The sequence below is a fragment of the Rhinoraja longicauda genome, chromosome 15 (genome assembly GCF_053455715.1).
Source record: "Rhinoraja longicauda isolate Sanriku21f chromosome 15, sRhiLon1.1, whole genome shotgun sequence".
Classification (NCBI taxonomy): domain Eukaryota; kingdom Metazoa; phylum Chordata; class Chondrichthyes; order Rajiformes; family Arhynchobatidae; genus Rhinoraja; species Rhinoraja longicauda.
In genome coordinates, this window is record NC_135967.1 from 41,566,063 (window position 1) to 41,582,325 (window position 16,263).

Below are 16,263 nucleotides of genomic sequence, written 5' to 3' on the forward strand. Positions count from 1 at the left end.
TTAATATTATACTGGGTCAGTATTGGCCAACATTCGCAAAAATCAAAAGGCCGTTTTCCCAAATAGGTTTATTCCTCCTCAACTCTTTGCTTTGCAGTCCGTCTGTTGAAAATGAACCTGGAACAATTGAGGACATTTAATGATAACTAGTTTAGTTTTTTTTAGTTTAGAGATCCAGCTCTTTTGCTCACCGGGTCCGTGCCGGCCAGCGATCCCCGTACACTAGCACTATCCTACAGATACTAGGGTCAATTTACAATTATACCGAAGCCAATGAAACTACAAACCTGTACGTCTTTGGAATGTGGGAGGAAGCCCGAGCGCCCGGAGAAAACCCACATTGTAACAGGGAGAACGTACAAACTCCTTACAGGCAGCACCCGTAGTCAGGATTGAACCCAGGTCTCTGGCTCCGTAAGCCAGCAACTCTATCGCTGCGCCACCGTGCCACTCTTTGAACTGTTAGATGGAACTGTTGGAATGTACAAGAGCAGAATGATCATGTACAGAGAGATATGCTTGAATGAGCGTACTTCATCTTAATGTTTTTAATTGTGCTTCTTCTCCTCATAGACATTGGGAGCTGGCTGGAGCTTTTTGGGTTCCAGCTGCACAATGTAGTACCTGGATTCCCAAAGCCTGAAATGAACGTGATGGAGGCGACTTATGAACTTATGAAAACTCAAACCAGAACACAAGACTGGGATCCCAGCAAGGTATGTCACCTAAATGTAATATGCCTTCCACCAGTTTTCATTTGTTACACAATTTCTCCCCTTTTTTTTACAAAAGCAATGGCTTCTGCTCTCGGATCGTCACTGCCACACCAAACTCTCTTTCAAGTAGCGTCCTGCGTGGATGAATCAAGGCAAATTACTTCAGCACAGGAAGAAGGGTCTCGACCCGAAGCGTCACCCATTCCATCTCTCCAGAGATGCTGCCTGTCCCGCTGAGTTACTCCAGCATTTCGTATCTATCTTCAAATTACTTCAGCAGCTGGTAAACTTAAAGGAAATTATGGATGAATACAATCCTTGTACAAGTCCACCATCGATGTTCCAGACCTCGGCACCTCCTATAATCCAGACAAAATTACGAGAATGCATTTGAAATCCTCCCCGATATATTTGCCACTGGATTAGAATCATTACATTTCCCCAGCCACCATGATGAACTGGTGACTCAAGGTTTCAAGGTCAAGTTTTCACGGTCAGCTTATTGTCACATGTACCAATTAAGGTACAGTGAAAATTGAGTTACCAATACAGCCATACTTAGTGAGAAGCAACAAGACACACAGCCACATAAAATAAAAGTTAACATAAACCTCCACCACAGACCCTCCCCACATTCCTCACTGTGATGGAAGGTGATAAAGTCCAATCTCCAGACTGTAGTTCAGTACCCACTTATTCACGTGGTAACCAAACAACTATGTTACCATACTCTCCAACTTAGCATATAATAGCAACCAATTTATACATAGTATAATCCCATAGATAGCAAAACCAATGAGCTTGGTAACCAGCATTATAAAATTCCCTGATTTTCTTTTAGTTTTGTTTAGTTTAGAGATACAGCGTGGAAACAGGCCCTTCGGCCCACCGAGTCCGTGCCAACCAGCGATTTCCCCTTACATTATCCTACACACTTGGGACAATTTACAATTTTTACCGAAGCCAATTAACCTACAAACCTGTACGTCTTTGGAATGTGGGAGGAAACCAGAGCACCCGGAGAAAACCTACGCTGTCACGGGGAGAACGTACAAACTCCGTGCAGGCAGCACCCGTAGTCAGGATCGAACCCGGGTCTGTGGTGCTGTGAGGCAGCAACTCTACCGCTGCTACACCGTGCCGCACATAAGTTGGAGCACATATTAATTAAAAACTATGTCAATGATGTATTCATTGTACAGTTACTAGAATCTGACACAAGTGTAAAAAACGCTGAAGATAAACACAAATTGCTGGAGTAACTCAGCGGGACAGGCAGCAGAGAAGGAATGGGTGACATTTGGGGTCGAGACCCTTCATCAGACTGAGAGTCAGGGGAGAGGAAGACACAACGATATGGAAGGGTAAGGTGTGAAAATGACAGATCAAAGGGGACGAGGAAAATATAGAATAGATCATTGTTAGCTAGGGGAAGGTAACAACGAGGCATGTGAAAATGTAAAAATGCTGTATGATTCCCCAAAACATCATCAACACTTGTTTGGTGATTTTTTACCCAAAAACAAAAATATGCCATAAAGCTCTCTCCAAGGTTTCCATTAGACTGGCCAGCTACCAGCCAGAAATATGATTTATCTTCCTTCTCATGAATTAGAGGTTAAAGCATACTCAAAGTAATATCTCACCGTAGATACCGTGTTGTGATAAGCAGCGAGATTTCTTGACTCCAGGGAAGAATTCTACTGTGATCTGTCAGATAATAGAATTTCCAAAGCACGTGTTGAAGTAGAGTGGTTTACTCTCTGAAAGATGTCTAGAAGTATAAATATCAATTTCTGGAAGGCATAAGCTATAATGAGTGTAAAAGGTTTATAATACCCAATACCATTGATATATATTAACTCTGCTTTAAACCCTACTTTGCACCATGTTCAGCTCAGACCGTGCTAATGTCAAGTCAATTAACCAAGAGAACACGGGCAATGTCAAGAGTTAAACTCAGCAAGGATTGGGGTCATCTGCCCAAAATAGTGAAAACCTATCTTAAAATGTATACTGAAGGTATCACAAAATGCTGCAGTAACTCAGCAGGTCAGGCAGCATCTTGGAGAGAAGGAATGGGTGACGTTTCGGGTCGAGACCCTTCTTCAGACTGATGTCAGGGGGGGGCGGGACAAAGAAAGGATATAGGTGGAGACAGGAAGACAGTGGGAGGACTGGGAAGGGGGAGGGGAAGAGAGGGTACTGATATTGAGTTCACAAGTCACAAGAGCAGAATTAGGCCATTCGGTTCATCGAGTCTATTCCACCATTCAATCATGGCTGTATCATTCCCTCTAAAACCGCATTCTCCTGCCTTCACCCCATAATGTTTGACACCCGTACTGATCAAGAACCTGTCAATGTAACCCTTAGTTACTTTGCTAAGTTTTATATTAAAGTGGTGCACAGCTGGTGGAGCTGCTGCCTCACAGCACCAGAGACTCAGGTTCAAACCTGACCACGGGCATCGTCTATGTGGACTTTGCTCGTTCTCCCTGTGAATGCATGGGGTTTACTCTAAGTGCTCCTGCTTTCTCCTCTTCTCTCCCACATCCCAAAGACGTGCACGTTTGTAGGCTAATGGACCTCCGTAACTAGTGTCGGGAGCAAATGTGAAAAGAGGATAAAATAGAACTAGCTAACAATAAGCCATTTTACATTTCCTTGATCAACGTGTGCTTTGATCTGTCGTTTTCACATTTTGCCCTTCCATATCTTTAGTCTGCCTCTCCCCTGACTCTCGACCCGAAACATCACCCATTCCTTCTCTCCAGAGATGCTGCCTTTCCTCTGAGTTACTCCAGCATTTTGTGTCTGCCTATAGAACTAGTGTGAACGGGTGACCGATGGTCAGCATGGACTCAGTGGGCCGAATGGCCTATTTCCAAGCTATATCCTTCAATCAATCAATATTTGAGTTAAGCATAAATATATATATTGCAGATTTAATCATGTTTTGCAGTGTTAATATTTTACTCTTCTCACAAGAACAGTTCAATCGCAAGAATGATGGAATGAATACATAAAAGGGTTATAGTTTGATCCCCAGTTATAGCAATACATTACAATGAAGTGCAGGAGATTAGTCTTTATTCACACAGATTCTTATCAGAATGCGAGTAGATTATCACAAGTGACAATTGAAAACAAGTCAATCACTACATTGATGGGGAAATTGGATTTGTGTGCAGCTCTGCAGTGAATGATGGAACAATTTATTTGGTTCTTAAGGCAGGCTTTTTTAATAAATGATTTTATCATTGTTATGTAATACATTCTCAGAATTATTCAAACAATACCGTGACCAACCTCATTGAATAGATCTTCCCTTAAGAATCATAGAATATCCAGCTAGTGTTAGGAAGGAAAATAACTGCAGATGCTGGTACAAATCGAAGTTATCACAAAATGCTGGAGTAATTCAGCAGGTCAGACAGCATCTAGGAGAGAGGGAATGGGTGACATTTCGGGTCGAGACCCTTCTTCAGACTGATGTCAGGGGGGCGGGACAAAGAAAGGATGTAGGTGGAGACAGGAAGACAGTATTCATACCACTGGGTTGTAGGCTGCCCAAGCAAAATATGAGATGCTGTTCATCCTAAACAGGAAATCTCTCTGCTTTTCATTTCTCCTAGTAGACAATAGACAATAGGTGCAGGAGGAGGCCATTCGGCCCTTCGAGCCAGCACCGCCATTCAATGTGATCATGGCTGATCATTCTCAATCAGTACCCCATTCCTGCCTTCTCCCCATACCCCCTGACTCCGCTATCCTTATGAGCTCTATCCAGCTCTCTCTTGAATGCATTCAGAGAATTGGCCTCCACTGCCTTCTGAGGCAGAGAATTCCACAGATTCACAACTCTCTGACTGAAGAAGTACCACCTATATCTCTTGCTCCCCTCTCCCCTGATTCTCAGTCTGAAGAAGGGTCCCGACCCGAAACATCACCCATTCCTTCCCTCCAGAGATGCTGCCTGTCCCGCTGACTTACTCCAGCATTTTGTGTCTACATGATCACAATCGATCCATTTGCAGTGTGTAGATGCATGATAAGGGAATAACGTTTAGTGCAAGGTAAAGCCAGCAAGATCTGATCAAGGATAGTCCGAGGGTCACCAAAGAGGTAGATAGTAGTTCAGCACTGCTCTCTGGTTGTGTTAGGATGCTGCCTGACCCGCTGAGTTACCCTAGCATTTTGTGTATATATTTGGCTTCAACCAGCACCTGCAGTCCCTTCCTACACTACACAGGAGCTCTGTCTGCTTTGTTTCTTTCAGGTTGTGCTGGGCATACAGTGTGAACTGCAGAAGCAGCTCAAAAGCTTCATCTCCCTGGAGCGACTGCCCCAGGCCTACATAAGGAACTACCACAAATGCCAGGACAAGCGACCGAGGTTTGCCGCGGTGGCCTCTGTCTTTGGCAAAGGAGTCAAGTTCGCCGTGAAGGACGGCCAAGTGATGGCCGACATCATCGGGGTCGCCAGCGACGACAGCAGGCGGATAGCCGCCATCCTCAACGGGGCCGACTACCTGGAGGACCTCCACTTCACCGTCGACGGCCGAGACACCCACTACTTCATCAAGTCGGGACCTCTGGAGGAAGACCTGGCCATAATCGGGAACGCCGGGAGCGGCCGCGTGCTGGAGAACGGAGTCAACGTGACTGTCTCTCAGATGACCTCGGTGGTGAACAGAAGGACTAGAAGGTTTGCAGACATTCAGCTGCAGTACGGGGCCATGGGCTTCAACATTCGCTACGGCGCCACCATCGACGAGGAGAAGGTCCACGTTCTGGAGATGGCCAGGCAGCGGGCAGTGGACCGAGCCTGGGCAAAGGAACAGCGCCGGGCGCAAGAGGGGGAGGTAGGGGCAAGGTCCTGGACTGAGGGGGAGAAGCCAGAGCTGCTGAGCAATGGACGGGTGGACGGCTACGACGGCTATTTTGTATTGCCCGTGGAACAGTTTCCGGAACTTTCCGACAGTGCCAACAACATCCAGTTCATGAGACAGAGTGAAATAGGAAAAAGGTAACGGTGTGGAAAAGCCTGCCTTTCAGTCACCAAAGACTGCCTGTTTTTAAAACATTTATTGATTTGCTGTACTCTTTTTCTAGAATGATATCCTGTACATATTGTGATGGAGAAACGTCGATGTTCAAGCTGCCTTCAAATGTGATAAAATATGGTATTTTAATAATACCATTGTTTAGCATTCCTTTGACAGGTTCGAAACTGATCGGGTTCATAATCAATGACATCACACCGTGGGTGATCAGTCCAGATCAGACATAAATCTATACTATAGTTCCAGAATAAACTAGTAGGAGTTGAGTGCACTCATTAAATACCGTACTTTGTCTCTAATGTACAACTAGAAAAATGCCAACTGTGTTCCTCATAAGAGTTCAGAGTCAATTATTTTCTGTCATACAATGACTGTCCAAGGATACGTGGCATTGCTGGGCGACATATGATAGCTAAAGATGTTTAATTTTGATATTCTTTATTTTTGATTTAATTGTGAATGGTCTATAATACTGCGAACAAGAAGACTATGTCGATCGGTGTGTAAAGCACAGCACACCTATTTTAAACTGCTTTTGGTGGTGGGTGTAGTGAAAGGCTGATGTTCATGATTTTCCCAGTAAAACATATCTTTGTTGTTCACCATTAAAAAAAGTTATTTCCTCAATTAAAAATCAATTTGATGGTGTAATTGCTAGTTTAAAGAGCAATTTGGTTTTCTTTTCCAGGTATAATCATACTAAGAGGTGTACATGGAGATGTGACTTCTTCACTAACTTTTGTGTAATTAATTTTAGAATGTAGTCTTGGCCTGACGCCAGTGCATATTTACAATATGCAACGGGCAAGCCGGACAAGTTGTTAATATTTTTAATTATGTTGTAAAGTTCCTGGTAAACATTATTAATGCCAGCCATTGCGACCTGCTAATTGTTACGTGTTTTCATGTGCTAAGTATGCAATCTGCATTCAAAGGCAAGATATGATGGACATTAGTTCTGCATTTGTGGAATCAACTGATTCTGTATGGAAGTTTATAAATAAAATGTAGCGCAATGGGGCTGGATATTAAATCTCATTCATTCACCAATGGACGAGTGAATCAATGCAGGACTATGCCGAAATGTGATTTCCCTGAACTTCTCACTACAGTTTATATCTCTTAATGAGTCAAGAGTGTTTTATTGTCAAATGTCCCAGACAGAACAATGCAATTCTTACTTGCTGCAGCACAACAGAATATGTAAACACAGTACTCTGTAAACAATATAATAACCGATAAAAAGGTTTATATATGTGTGTGTGTGTGTGTGTGTGTGTGTGTGTAAATGTGTGTGGGTAAATTGTGTGTGTTTACAATATATATATATATGTATGTAAAAGTGCGTATATATATATATATATATATATATATAAATGCATGTGTCTATATATATATATATATTTATACATACACACACACACACATATATATATATATTTGTGTGTGTGTGTACATGTATGTATATATATACACCGATGAGGCAAAACATTATGACCTCTGACAGGCGAAGTGAATAACATTTGGTTATCTTGTTACAATGGCACCTGTCAAGGGGTGGGATATGTTAGGCAGCAAGTGAACAGTCAGTTCTTGAAGTTGATGTGTTGGATGCAGGAGAAATGGGCAGGAGTAAAGACCTGAACGACCTTGACAAGGGCCAAATTGTTCTGGCCAGACGACTGGGTCAGAGCATCTCTGAAACGGCAAGGCTTGTGGGGTGCTCCCGGTCAGCAGTGGTGAGTACCGACCGACAGTGGTCCAAGGAGGGACAAACCACAAACCGGCGACAGGATGTTGGGTGCCCAAGGCTCATCGATGCGCGAGGGCAACGAAGGCTATCCCGTCTTGTCCGAACCGACAGAAGGTCTACTGTGGCACCAGTCACAAAAAAATTTAATGGTGGTCACGGGAGGAATGTGCCACAATACACCCTGCTGCGTATGGGGCTGCACACGGAGGACCAACAGCATATTAGGCAGGTGGTCATAATGTTTTCGATCATCAGGTCATAATGTTTTGGCCGATCGGTGTATCTATATATATATATATAGATACACCGAGTCTGTGTGAAGATAGAGGGAGAACTGGGAAGGGGGAGGGGTAGAGAGGGACAGAGGAACTATCTAAAGTTGGAGAAGTCAATGTTCATACCGCTGAGCTGTAAGCTGCCCAGGCGAAATATGAGGTGCTGTTCCTCCAATTTCCGGTGGGCCTCACTATGGCACTGGAGGAGGCCCATGACAGAAAGGTCAGACTGGGAGTGGGAGGGGGAGTTGAAGTGCTCAGCCACCGGGAGATCAGGTTGGTTAAGGCGGACTGAGCGAAGGTGTTGAGCGAAATGATCCTTTGTCCCGCCCCCCTGACATCAGTCTGAAGAAGGGTCTCGACCCGAAACGTCACCCATTCCTTCTCTCCTGAGATGCTGCCTGACCTGCTGAGTTACTCCAGCATTTTGTGAATAAATATATATACACCGATATATATACACCGATATATTTAGACACACACACACACACACACACACACACATATATGTATATAGCTAGGGCTCTATTCTTGGACAGGCTTGGGAAGATTTGGAGGGATATGGGCCAAATGGGTCATCTTTGCCGGCATGAATAAGTTAGGCTGAAGGGCCTGTTTCCGTGCTGTATGACTGACTCTATGGCATTGGTTTGGTTCAGACCCCTGGCAGGTCATGCAGCAGAGACTCTTTGAAAAGGGATGAGAACCAAACAGCATAAAGCAAGAGCATTTCTTATAAGGTCATAAGTGATGGGAGCAGAATTAAGCCATTCGGCCCGTCAAGTCTACTCTGCCATTCAATCACGGCTGATCTATCTCTCCCTCCTAAACCCATTCTCCCCATAACCCCTGACACCCGTACTAATTAAGAATCTATCTACCTATGCCTTAAAAAAATATCCATTGATATACATGAAATATATTGATAATACATTATAATATTTTATATTACGTAATAAATTACACTATATCACATCTAGGTGAGTAGCTCGATTTCCCAGTGGTCATCTATCACCATCTGAATCAAAGTGGCAACAATGATTAGTGTGACCACCTACATGTACATTGTGGAGCTGAACTTCTCAATGTTTAGCTTATTGGGGATAGCACTAACATAATATCCAATTAATTATTGGTTCTTGAATCAATAGCGCTTCAATGTGGCATTTAAGAGACTTTTGGTTATGCAGGGAAAGGAGGGATATTGATTACATGCAAGCAGAAGAGATTGGTTTAACTTGGCTTTATATTCGCCATGGATATTGTGGGTCTTTAGACTTTAGTGATACAGCGTGGAAACAGACCCTTTGGACAACCGAGTTTGGGCTGACCAATGATCCCCATACAGCAGCACTGGGGTCAACACTGGGGTACACTAGAATGGGGTTAGGTTGGGATAGATAGATCAGCCATGATTGAATGTTGTAGATGTGATGGGCCGAATGGCCTAATTCTACTCCTATGACATTATGAAGCTGTCCACCACACTAGGGACAATTTATAATTTTCACCAAAGGCAATTAACCTATAAACTTGTATGTCTTTGGAGTGTGGGTGGAAACTAGAGCGCCCGGAGAAAACTCACGCAGTTACGGGGAGAACGTACAAACTCCGTACAAACAGCACCCCGTATTCAGGATCGAACCCAGGCCGCCCCAGGTCGAAAGGCCTGTTCCTGTGCTGCACTGTTCTATAATGTCTTCACTTTAAGCTGGCCCACCTCACCTACACTCACTCCTTCATTGGCAAGACTTCAAGTGATGCCTTGAAGATCAAGGGGACTCATGAGCTGTGCACTTTCCAAATGATGTGGAATTAAATAATATTTTGACACAAAGGGAGCCTACTCAATCCATTGAATCTATGGCCGGTTTTAATTTTGCAACAATGGAAACAGAAAATACTGGAAATGCTTAGGGATTTCACGTAGTACCTGCAGAAAGAATAGAGCAGAGGGTGGTGTAGGATAAGGTGCTAAAGGAGTAAGTCTTGGTGGGCCAAAGGGCCTGTTTCCATGCTGTATCTTTCAAATAAACATATTCCAAATTCAACTATAAAATGAGAGTAGATTGCTGCTTTTCTAATGTGATTCCATAATTATTAAAAGATAAAGCAAATATGATGGTATGTTGCTGATATTGCATTGTGGCAATTAACAACAGATACGGTAGAGGCGGCACGGTAGCGGCACAACAGGCGGCACGGTAGCGCAGCGGTAGAGTTGCTGCTTTACAGCGAATGCAGCGCCGGAGACTCAGGTTCGATCCTGACTACGGGTGCTGCACTGTAAGGAGTTTGTACGTTCTCCCCGTGACCTGCGTGGGTTTTCTCCGAGATCTTCGGTTTCCTCCCACACTCCAAAGACGTACAGGTATGTAGGTTAATTGGCTGGGTAAATGTAAAAATTGTCCCTAGTGGGTGTAGGATAGTTTTAATGTACGGGGATCACTGGGCGGCACGGACTTGGTGGGCCGAAAAGGCCTGTTTCCGGCTGTATATATATGATATGATATGATACCAGCAGATAATACGAATACAGCAGTACATTGGTGCTTTCCTTTCCCATTGTTGTCAAAATTAAGTTGGCTGCTCACCTTAAAGCTAAAAGATTCTGGCTCATCTGATAGGTTTGGTGACACAGCATGCAGGTGTTTTGTTATCAAACACATCACTTGCGCGGCACGGTGGCACAGCGGTAGTTGCTGCCTTAAAGCGCTTACAGTGCCAGAGACCCGGGTTTGATCCCGACCACGGGTGCTGCCTGTACAGAGTTTGTTCGTTCTCCCCGTGACTACGTGGGTTTTCTCTGAGATCTTCGGTTTCCTCCCACACTCCAAAGATGTGCAGGTTTGTAGGTTAATTGGTTTGGTATAAGTGTAAATTGTCCCTAGTGTGTGTAGGATAGTGTTAATGTGCGGGGATCGCCGGTCGGGGTGGACTCGGTGGGCCGAAGGGCCTGTTTCCGTGCTGTATCTCTAAAATAAACTAAACTTGACACTGCGTGTGATATCTTTGTACATTTTAAAGGATGTCCATATGGACTCACCTGTGAATTTTGCAGACGATCAAAATGGTTTTTGCTGCTGTCAGAACCTGACTTCAAACGCAAGAAAGAATGATGGATTGTTGCTATTTCAGAAGACTGTTTCATTGCAAGTATTCTTGGTGGATAGGTGACGCTTGGAAAGGAAATCTAAAACAATAAAAGGACACACAGTGCTGGAGTAACTCAGCGGGTCAGGCAGCGTCTCTGGAGGACATGGATGTTACATGGAGGTTACAAATAAAAGGAACAGAAACAACACCTTGTGTTGGGGTTCACGTTAAATGGTTTCTGCTGTGCACTATCCTCTGCACTCATGATGGCACGGTGGCACTGCGGTACAGTTGTTGCCTTACAGCGCCAGGGACCCGAGTTTGATCCTGACTACTGGTGCTGTCTGTACAGGTAAATAAGTTTTGTTTTAACTTGTGCTGGGATTCCAGGCACATAATTCTGCTCTGCTTCCAACTCACCATGTGGCACATTGTTTGCTGTTCCAGCAACGTCATTGACTGTTGACACGAGGAACTGCAGATAGACTCAAAATGCTGGAATGTCTCAGCGGGTCAGGCAGCATGTCTGGAGAAAAGGAATAGGTGATGTTTCAGGTCAAGACCCTTCTTCAGACTGGGGAGAGGGAAACTAAACATATGAAAAGGTACAGAACAAAGTCGAAAATCCTGGCTCAAGCAAGACCATCCATACCCACCTTTTAAAACAGCTTTCCACTAAGAACAGAGCACATAATCCTCAACTATTGTAAATGTATCTTCCTCCTATTTTTATAAAAACAATTCCCCCTAATTAAACTCGCCTTTTTAGAAAGCTGAATTAGAAAAAAAATGCGGCATAACCATATTAATGTAGTCTTTTCATGAATAAAATTCATGCTTATCATAAAAGATAAGCTGAAGTAAAACATAGACTAGCCAAGGCTTTTGATTGGTGTTGAGAAATGTTATAATTAATAAGATGGCACGGCAGAAATAGAAAGATGGGAGAAAACATTTTAATTAAGAATCAAAAAGAAATACTAAAATGTAACTCCATCTCAATCGTGCTCGAGACAGTGGAATGAAAATATAAGAAATGAAATATATATGTAGTAGTTAAGCATTATGTACAATAAGGTGGAAACAGTGTTATCTAAAGATTAGTCCTGGAATAGTGTAGGAAGGGACTACAGATGGACACACAAAAGCTGGAGTAACTCAACGGATCAGGCAACATCTCTGGAGAAAAGGAATAGGTGACGCATTGGTCAAGACCCTTCTTCAGACTGAGAGTCAGAGGAAAGGGAAATGAGAAATGTAGACAGTGATGTAACGAGATATAGAACAAATGAATGAAAGATATGCAAAAAAGTAATGATGATAGACAATAGACAATAGACAATAGGTGCAGGAGTAGGCCATTCAGCCCTTCGAGCCAGCACCGCCATTCAATGCGATCATGGCTGATCACTCTCAATCAGTACCCCGTTCCTGCCTTCTCCTGCCTGATAAAGGAAACAGGCCATTGTTAGGTGAGAACGAATTACAGGCAATGAGACTCAACAAGACGACTGAAGCTAATACTACTTGGGTGGGGGAGGGATGGAGAGAGAGGGGGAATGCAAGGGTTACTTGAAGTTAGAGAAATCAATATTCATACCGCTGGGGTGTAAGCTGCCCAAGCGAAATATGAGATGCTGTTCCTCCAATTTGTGTTTGGCCTCACTCTGATAATGGAGGAGGCCTAGGACAGAAAGGTCAGTGTGGGAATGGGAAGTGTCAATTAAAGTGTTTGGCAACCGGGAGATCAGGTAGGTCCAGGTGGACTGAGTGAAGGTGTTCAGCGAAGCGATCGCCCAGTTTACGTTTGGTCTCGCCAGAGTATAAGAGTCCACATCTGGAACAACGGATACAATGGATTACAGTCCTGGAACTACTATTCACCATTCACATTTATTATTTGTTTACTGGAATTAGAAGTGTAACTTTTTAAAAGCATGATAATATGAGGAATACATTACTGAATGTGAATAATTGGGTATGTAACTGGAAAGTAAACTTCAGGATAAATCAGTAGGAAGCAGTCTTCTATGATTAGAAGGGTAAGAAAGCCACACAATTTTTAAATGAGGTCGAAGAAATCAAGCGTTACACCAATTAAAAGTAGCATAGTCAGCAAGGCCATAAAACAGGTAAGTATTTGGACTGACTTCACAAGGGACAGTATTGTAAAGTAAAATGTTAAAGTAAAGGCAAACAAAGTTAAAGGAAAATAGACACAAAGTGCTGGAGTAACTCAGCAGGACAGGCGGCATATCTGGAAAGGAGGCATGGGTGAGGTTTCGGGTCGAGACCCTTCTTCAGACACCCATTCCTTCTCTCCAGAGGCGCTGTCTGACCTGCTGAGTTACTCCAGCATTTTGTGTCTATCTTCAGTGTTAACCAGCATCTGCAGTTCCTTCCTGCACAATGTTAAAGGAATGCTTGATTCAACCATACGATGCTTTCGGGAAGTAGCCGGATGGTCTGTATGGAGTTTGTACGTTCCCCCCTTGACCACATGGGTTTTCTCCAAGATCTACAGAAAGAGATGAAATAAGGTGGGAGAAAACTCATGAGGAACAAAGAAGAATCATAAAAAGGAACAACAAGCTTGAAAACCACTAGAGCTGAATATTGTGTAACACCAAATAATGGAGAATATTATAATTGGATGCGTTCATCACACTTATGGACTGGGACAGAATCACAAAATAGGTTCACACCAATTATTTTGTACACAAGGAGATCATTTGTCTCATCTTGTGCCAGCTCTTTAAAACCTTTCTAATTAATCCTAATCTTTTTATTCCTTCTCATCGCCCCTGCACTTTGTTGTTTTCCATGATTTATCCCTTTCATTTTCAGCATTTCACATTGTAATATTTTGCACTGTAAAATAATTGCCATTATCTTTTGTCTGTGTCTCCTTTGACATTAACTCTTCCTTCATTGGAACCAGTCCCTCTGTGAAATTTTCTATATCAGGACTACGGATGATTTGCAATAGCTTTATTGAATATCTTCTCTGATCTACAGTGAACAACCCATCTACCTTAAATTCATAAGTTCTCGGAGCAGAATTAGGCCATTCGACACCTCAAGTCTACACCGCCATTCAATCATGGTGGATCTATCTTTCCCTCTCAACCCCATTCTCCTGCCTTCTCCCCATAACCTCTGTCACCCGCAACAATCAAGAATCACTCAATCTCCACCTTAAAAATATCCCTTGACTTGGTCTCCACAGCCATCAGTGGCAATGAATTCCACAGATTCACCAGCCTCTGACTAAAGAAATTCCTCCACCATTCTAAAGGTACAATCTTTTATTTGGAGGCTTTGGCCTCTGGTACTAAACTCTCCCACTAGTTGAAGCATCCTCTCCACATTCACTCTATCCAGGCCTCTCACCATTTGAAGTCCCCCCCTCATCCTTCAAAATCCCAGCGACTACAGGCCCAGTGCCTGCAATGACCATTAATGTCACAAATGCCTAGTATCGGTTCTTTATGAGCAAAAACGTTCATTACTACGCCAAAGAAAAGATCTAGCAGTGGATTTTTAGTTTACCCACTACTGGAACATTACAAATGTCTCAAAAGCCAGAACAGCCAGGATGCAGGATGCTATTGGGGTGCTGAGAGATGTGGGATGGGGGAATTCGAATACAATGGTCCTTTATTGTCACATACGCACTGCACAGTAAGATCCTTGCACAGGGCGTCGCAGCGGTAGAGTTGCTGCCTTACAGCACCGGAGACCCGGGTTCGATCCTGACCACGGGTGCTGTCTGTACGGAGTTTGTATGTTCTCCCCGTGACCTGCGTAGGTTTTCTCCGGGTGCTCCGGTTTCCATCCACACTGCAAAGACGTACAGGTTTATAGGTCAATTGTCTTGATATAGTTGTAAATTGTTCCCAGTGAGTATAGGATAGCGGGGATCTCTGGTATAGGATAGTGGGACTCGGTGGGCCTAAGGGCCTGATTCCATGCAGTATCTGTAAAGTAAACTGAACTATACTAAGCTCACCGTATTTTGGCGGCATTTACAAAAGAAAAAAAGTCCAGTCCACATGTTGGATGCACTGGAGTGGCCCTGATCCAGGTAAGCCCAGGTAAGCCCCAGGCCTTCTCCATCTCCCTCAACTAGCTCGGCCTGTGAACCAACATACCTCTCCTTGCCCAACCGCCCCTGTGTCCCAAGGGTGACACCTGTCAGAAAAGGGATTGCCCTCTTTTTTTTTCTTTTTTTAAATTTTATTTAAATTTTAACAAAACAAATACATGTATGAACTCATAGTACGCGATGGTACCTACATTATAAATTCGATTATACATTTAAATTCGATTATACCTGTATTGTTCTGTATTATCTCCCCACCCACAACCCCCCTCCCCCCACCCCCCAGTTAGAAAAAAGAGGAAAAAGGAGAAGAAGAAAGATAAAGAAATAAAAAATTTAAAAAAGGAAAGAAAGAAAGAAAGAAGAAAGAAGGGAACCTGGAGCCAAGAAGGAAACACTTCCGGCTAATTTCTTATTAAATTCTTTTTAGGGGTATCAAAACAATCCTGAAATTAAATATTTCCAATTCTTAATCCTAGTTTTAAAGTGAATGGGTTCCAAAGTTTCAAAAAGAAATCATATTTATCTCTCAGATTATAAGTAGCTTTTTCTAATGGGATACAACTACGCAAGGGATTGCCCTCTTGAGTGAGTTGTCCGTCCTCTCTAAAGATAACTGTATTCATAATCCCACCATTGTCACTCTGCCAATGTATGTTACTTGTTAACCAACTAGTCCAGACCCCCATAGAAAACCGTGCACCCCACACGATACTGGGGCAGTGCAGGAACGAGGTGGTGAGGTTGAATATTAGCCATGATATGGATAAATAGTGTGGAGGCTAGAAGAGGTCTCTGGCACAACTTGTGATATATCGTGGAAATAGATACAGAATGCTGGAGTAACTCAGCGGTCAAGGCAGTATCTTTGGAGAAAATGGATAGGTGATGTTTCGTGTCGGGAGCCTGAAGTCTGCAAAAGGGTCCCGACCCAAAACATCACGGCCATTTTCTCCAGAGATGCTGCCTGGCCCGCTGAGTTACCCCAGCATTCTGTGTCGATCTTTGGTGTGAGCTGGAATCTGCAGTTCCTTTTTATTGCATTGGGACATGACGGACTGGTTGGCTGATGAGGTGATAAAGAGCAAGAGTACTGGCAGAGAGACGATGCTGTATTTATAAAGGAAGTCATCCACACAGTGGGCAATGCTCCAACTCCCAGCAACAATGCCTCAACATCCCACACTAACTCCACAATGACAGGTTGTGGAGCTGCAGTGAAACCCTGCCAACTCCTTTCAACACAGACG

The 16,263-nt window shown here is 43.5% G+C and overlaps 1 protein-coding gene across 7 annotated transcripts in view; it reads left to right on the plus strand.

The window, feature by feature from the left end:
* The window catches only part of tenm1 (teneurin transmembrane protein 1), a 1,669,493-nt gene extending 1,662,663 nt beyond the window's left edge, over positions 1 to 6,830 (plus strand). For all 7 annotated transcript variants that reach the window (XM_078412545.1, XM_078412546.1, XM_078412547.1 and 4 more), the window contains 2 exons: positions 574 to 716; positions 4,999 to 6,830. In XM_078412545.1, the coding sequence (XP_078268671.1) occupies positions 574 to 716; positions 4,999 to 5,751 (896 nt within the window). In that variant the 3' untranslated portion in view covers positions 5,752 to 6,830. The remainder of the gene's footprint in view (positions 1 to 573; positions 717 to 4,998) is intronic.
* The last annotated feature ends 9,433 nt before the right edge of the window (positions 6,831 to 16,263 follow it).